Below are 6,278 nucleotides of genomic sequence, written 5' to 3' on the forward strand. Positions count from 1 at the left end.
ACTGCCAGTTTTGAAAAAAGACGTCTCATTCCTTCATATTTTGTGGGAGGATGGATGCCCTGAGGGCGAGAGGGCACATCCCGCCCGGAATGGCAGAGAGCAGACAGAGACCATGGGGGAGCGCCGAGGGCCACGGGGACGAGCTGAGGTACGGTGTAGGGAGCAGGGCAGGCAGAGCAGCTGGCCCCGGCTGCGAACGGACTGGGAGAGACTGGGAGAGACTGGGAGAGACTGGGAGAGGCGCTGGGAGCGTCACGGCCGGGCTGGGCAGGGGCGGGCACGGGGCGCTCCTGCCCAGCCCCAGAGCCCCGGGCTTCAGCCGCGGGCTGGGATTTCTGGCGCAGCCCGCCCAGCCCAGCGCCGCCAGCGCACCCCAGGAAGTTTTGCCGAACCGGCGCCGCCCCCAGCAGCGTGCGGGCTGGGCTGGGCTGGGCCGGGCTGGGCAGGACGGGGAAGGACAGGGCAGGGCTGCACCGCCCGGCCCTCGCTGCGCCCGGCGGGGCCGAGCGGTGCCGCAGCCGAGCTCCGGCTCCGGGCAGCGCCGCGGGCTGTCTGCCCGCGCCATGGGCCGGGACGGGCCGTGGCTCAACCTGTCCGGCAGCGCCTGTGCGGCGGGCGGGCCCTTCCCCGCCGGCACCGCCGCGCTGCTGGCCGCGCTCATGGGGCTGCTGGTGCTGGCCACGGTGCTGGGCAATGCCCTGGTCATTCTGGCGTTCGTGGTGGACCGGAGCCTTCGCACGCAGGGAAACTTCTTCTTCCTGAACCTGGCCGTCGCCGACCTGCTGGTGGGTGAGTGCCGGGGCGCCGCGGGGCGGGGGGTGGCTCCGCCCGTGTCACCGCCGAGCTCTGTCCGCAGGCGGCTTCTGCATCCCCCTCTACATCCCCTACGTGCTGACGGGCGAGTGGAGGCTCGGCAGGGGCTTGTGTAAGCTGTGGCTGGTGGTGGACTACCTGGTGTGCACCGCCTCCGTCTTCAACATCGTCCTGATCAGCTTCGACAGGTTCATCTGTGTCACCAGAGCGGTAAGGGCTGGGCAGGGGTGCCAGCGGAGCGGCAGGGGCTCCAGGGCTGCCCTTCCAGGCAGGGGGGTTGCTTAGGGCACCTGGCTTTCAACGCCCTTGAGGCTCTCCCGAACAGCACATGAGACGGGGGCAAGCTTCTCTCAGTCCTGGAAATAGTTCTGGGAGTGATCGGCTTTGCCAGAAAATGCATTTCCTTCTCACTTTTACAGTGGAAGAGGTACTCTGCTTTAGAAACGGCACAGGCTGTGTTTGCAGAGGGAACAAGGTGTAATTATTTCCTCCCCAGCTGCATCTTGAATAATCTTTAAAAGTATTACCCAGCTGAAGCAGGGCTGCTCCCTCGGAACACGGCCATGCCCCCGTCGGCAGCGGATAGCCCAGCTGCGGTACAAGGCAGAGACCTGCTCGCAGTGGGTACCGAACTGTCAGGGGAATCTGATGTGTACACTGGGGGGGGGGGTCAAAAGTGGCCGATTATAATTTAACATCTTGCAGAGGATGCAAATGCCATTTCTACATAATGGCCACAGAAATAGCTCAAATCATGTCTGCAGCACACCACCCATTAAAAAAGGAAGATTAGACTTTGAGGCATTATGGTCTAGGTGAAAATTAAGTGCAAAGTATTTTAGATGGTGTCAAAATAACACATTTTTACCTGTTAATAGGTTTCACACTTCTACACACACTTCTTGGTTAAGTTCCACCCACTTTTTCTTAAAGTGTTCATTTAGGTTTGTTGCTCATTTAAATCACAAAAAGTACAAAGAGAGACTGCAGAATCAATTCAGCAGTTTTACCAACTTCTTTTTGAAGAGGGAGAAATGAACAGATTAATTCTTTATCAGTCAACACTCAGAATTCCTTTATTTTCTAGGTTCTGAATTAGCCATGAATTTTTCTTTCATAAACCAATCTCTCATGACTATGCACATAGTATAAATATATAAACTAGATGGTTTCAGAAACAGAAATGGAAACTGGTCATAATAAATGAAAATAATAATCCACTTTAAAATACTTCGAATTAATCCCTCATATAAAAATCCCTCCCCAAGCAAAAGTACAGAAAATGACTGTTGGGTTAGGGCAGTATGAGAACATATAAACAGGACTATCTGAAGTTCCAAATTATTCTCCATCTCAATGAAAATAGTGACTTCCTCTTAGACTGCTCCTGAAATCATTCATAGCTTTGTTAAGGACTGCAAAATCAGACCAAGTTCAGACACACTCAGGTTTCCTCAGCTCTGTGGCTCCTCTACCAGAACAGCACTGGCTGTGGAGAACAGGGCCCACAGATGGGGGCAGTAAACATGAACTTAAGAATTTAAGAATTTCATATTCTGAAGGCTGTGTGGCTGCACCATGGAGATGTAAAGGGTGATTTCCAAGCCACTACATGAGTATTTGTCCTTAGGGACAAACATTCCAGGGAATCAGAAACAGAGATGATGATCTTGACTTTAAGATTCTGATGAATTCCACTGCTGATATGGCTGACATGTTATTTCTGCACCTTAGCTTCTCTATTTTCTAAATAACAGAAATCAGTTATTCTCCTGTAAAGCACTTTGCAGACCACAACACTCCATCTATACACCTTAACTGCAAACAGGAATTCTTTAAGTACTTGATGAAAGAACAAAATTAGGTATATCAAACAGAAGAAGGTGTTGTAAGTTTTTTGTGTGATTTTCACATTAAGTAAAAGAATCTCTCTACAAAGTAGAAATAAAAGAACTTGCATGATGCTCTGTGAAATCAAACCTTTTTACATATTTCTAATTATTTAAAAATTCCAAATAAAGGGATCCAATAAACGTTTTTAACCATTCTGTAAACAGGTATCACAGCTAATACAATTAAATATGAAACAACTGGTGACAGCCAATTCTAGGAAGAGCAGTGGTTATTTGCTTTGAAGGAGACTTCGTTTTCAAGCTTTTAAGATCTGATGCATGTTCTCAGAACTTATCCAATCACCTTAATAAGGTTTCTTGGAAGGCATATTTCAGAAGTAACTCTTCTGTGATACCAGTAAGCTCGGTCTAAAAACCCTCATCCCAAAACCAGTCTCTCACCAACTTTCACAAGTGACAGAGAGGGCCATGCTCCAAAGCAGTCACATGGGAGATGTGTAACAAGTGTGACTTTTGTCCCTCAGGTCAGCTACAGGGCTCAGCAAGGAATGACCAGAAATGCCGTATTGAAGATGATGACTGTATGGATTGCTGCTTTTCTTCTCTACGGGCCAGCCATTCTCAGCTGGGAGCACATTGCCCAAAAGAGCATCCTCCCTGAAGGAGAATGTCATGCAGAATTCTTCTATAACTGGTATTTCCTAATGATTGCCTCTACTGTTGAATTCTTTACACCTTTCATCACTGTTATGTACTTTAACTTAAGTATTTACCTTAATATCAGGAAACGCACGTTGCTCCGAAATGAAAACCTCTCACCTGGTCAAGACTGTGAAATGAATTTCCAGGGGGAAAAAAGGGAACACACTGTGTTTTTTGTAAAGGCAGCTAACAGAGACAAACATGCAAGCAGCCTTCTTCCCCCAGGGAAGGCTCCAAGGCTTCAGGCCTCAGCTGAGCTTGGCTATCAGACATCAAATCTGAGTGCCAGTCTTGACCTTCCACCCCTCCAGGTGGATGTAAAGACCAGGCCTCCCAGGAATGGCTTCTTCAAAGCAACAGAAAGCCTTTGCCACCCCAGCAGCAAAGTGGACGTTGCTAACATTATGACAAACAGATTTAGACTTTCCCGGGATAAAAGAGTAGCAAAGTCTTTAGCAGTTATTGTCTGTGTGTTTGGGTTGTGCTGGGCTCCATACACACTCCTGATGATCATCAGGGCAGCCTGCCATGGGCACTGTGTGCACTATTCCCTCTATGAGATCTCATTCTGGCTCCTGTGGGTGAACTCAGCCATTAACCCTGTTCTCTACCCGCTGTGTCACATGAGCTTTAGGAAAGCCTTCATGAAACTCCTGTGTCCACAAAAGGCCAAAATTCATCCTGACGTTTTGATGTGAAAAGTCGGAAGGCTGAAAATTAGTGTATCTTATATTTGGTGGGAGCACCAAAAAGCAAGTATTGCAAATATTTATGGAATACTGGTAAGTAGGCACAAGTGTAGATATTTATGAATATGTAGAAATACAGTCATCCATGTAGCTGGGAAAATCAGAGCAATGAAAAGAAAGGTCATTTTTCAAAGCTCTTTGGGAAATTACACCAACAGTGTATTTTCTGGTAATCATGCACTAGTGTTGAAGTGCTGAAAACAAAAAATAACCTTCACGGCTAATTATTAGAGTTCAGGCTCTGTCACTTTTAAATAACTGTAAATATTGCTGGACTTTCATAAAGCATTAATCTTGAATCTGTTATATCTTACCCCAAACCCACTTCACGACATCAAGGGTCTCAGTTGTTAAGTCTAGGATGCTTTCCCCCACTTCACCTAGTGGCAAGCCAGACAAGACATGATCAAAGATAAAAATACAGGAAAAGCATGGGACAGGAGGCAGCACAACAGTGATGTTACCAGAGAAGGTGAGCAACTGTAGCAGGTAAGGGAGCACTGATTTGAGGTAAAAGGTGATGGAAATAGAAGAGAGTGGAATATTTAGTAGAACAAAGTCCAGGAACAGAAGTATAAAAGGGTTTTGAGCTTTGTAATAGGGGATATAAGAATTGGTAACTTACACACTAGAAGACTTTCACTAGTTCCTTCCTTCCTTCCCTCAGCAGTGACTTCCTGCTCCCCACCAGGATCCATGGGCAGGAATCTACTGAGGTCAAAAACTCTACTCCTTACAGGGCTGAGGGCATTACTCTGTGCTTTGCTGTAAGGACAGAGTACACCTAAGTAGTTTGTGAGATCCATGACACAGCTTTAGGTAAACTTCCCTTCCAGTAATTTTTAAAACATTTACAGTTGGACCTTTACTACTTCTGGCTAGATTAAAAAAAAAAAGTGTTGTTTTCCCCTACCCCACCCATTGAGTCTTTCCATCCATCAAGTCACTAGTGGTCAAGGAAGTATCAGTTGAAGTGTTGAGATATTTCCCAGGTTAGGCATCATGCCTGGCATGACTGTTGCCATTTACAGCCTTGCTACTGCCCAAGAGTCTCTGCCATTGTGTCTGTGCCACAGGAGCAGCTCACACAACTGATTCTGAGTTTGGAGCAGATTTGTCCCACAGGGTGTCACACTGAGCATCACTAATGATACAAGTTTGTTCCACCATCACCAGCACTTACTACATAACCTAACAGATGCTTTCATTTGCTGACAAGTGATAGTTACTGAACAGCTCTAATTGTCCATTGCCATAGTCAAAATGCATGGTAATACAATTGATCTTAAAGTTTACAGGCAGTAAAATTATTTACTTTGTAAACTTTCAATAAAAGTAATTAAGATCTGTTGTAAGAGTTCTAACTGTTTAGCCCTAACAAGTGGGAGAGGGTGAAAAAGCACAAGTCTGGTGCTTTTGGGTGACTGCAGTTGAAACTGCAAAACTGGTATTTCAAAGACACTTCCTAAGTTACAAGGACTGACACTGAGAACTAAACAGACATGGTTAGCAAATACTGTAAACTAGGAGGGCATATCCCTACACTAAGAACATATCCACATGAACATCATCACATTCTGCTATGGATGTGCTATAACAAACCAGCTTAACAGTTCACCTATGAGGAACAGTTTCAAAAGATACAGAGCAACATGAAGATTTTTCAATTAGCATCAGTTATAAACCGGGGGAAGTAAAGCCTTTAAATTATCTCCCCGTTCATTCCTCCTCCCTTCCAAGCCAAGCTTACTCATCAGTATATTAATGATCTAATTGTTGTCCACTCTGCAATTGCTTCCTAGGATTGTATTTGCCTTTTTTCAGAAAACAAGTAGCACTAAATTACTGAACAATCCCACCAAAGTCTCATTTAATATCCAATCAAGCCAGGACACATTTTCAGAAAACAGGGGTCACTCAAGGAGTAACACAATTCAATGTTATCTTTAGAACACCATGTTCAGTCAAGGCAAACGAGACAGGTCAAACCTTTCAGCAACTGGCATTAACCCATGGATGGGACCAGCTTCACAGCAGCTGCCACTGGCTGTGCTCTACTGCTCAGTTTCCTACAGCACGGTCATTCAATTGTCACTCCCTGGCACAGAATCCAAGAGGATTCTTCTTCACTCCAAGTATGTCATAAAAGCATTCTGAAATG

General features: G+C 46.2%; 1 protein-coding gene across 1 annotated transcript; it reads left to right on the forward strand.

Annotated features, from left to right (window-relative positions):
• The first annotated feature begins 484 nt into the window (after positions 1–484).
• LOC128812654 (histamine H3 receptor-like) lies at positions 485–4,289 on the forward strand. Its single transcript, XM_053987176.1, has 3 exons — positions 485–789; positions 857–1,023; positions 3,191–4,289. The coding sequence occupies exons 1-3, from the start codon at positions 564–566 to the stop codon at positions 4,064–4,066; spliced, it is 1,269 nt and encodes a 422-aa protein (XP_053843151.1). The 5' UTR covers positions 485–563; the 3' UTR covers positions 4,067–4,289.
• The last annotated feature ends 1,989 nt before the right edge of the window (positions 4,290–6,278 follow it).

Source organism: Vidua macroura, chromosome 11, assembly GCF_024509145.1.
Source record: "Vidua macroura isolate BioBank_ID:100142 chromosome 11, ASM2450914v1, whole genome shotgun sequence".
NCBI lineage: Eukaryota > Metazoa > Chordata > Aves > Passeriformes > Viduidae > Vidua > Vidua macroura.

Coding starts and splice junctions, on each gene's coding strand:
- LOC128812654 (XM_053987176.1), top strand. CDS start 564: ATGGGCCGGGACGGGCCGTGGCTCAACCTGTCCGGCAGCGCCTGTGCG. Junction 790..856: donor CGTCGCCGACCTGCTGGTGG/GTGAGTGCCGGG, acceptor CTCTGTCCGCAG/GCGGCTTCTGCATCCCCCTC. Junction 1,024..3,190: donor TCATCTGTGTCACCAGAGCG/GTAAGGGCTGGG, acceptor TTTGTCCCTCAG/GTCAGCTACAGGGCTCAGCA.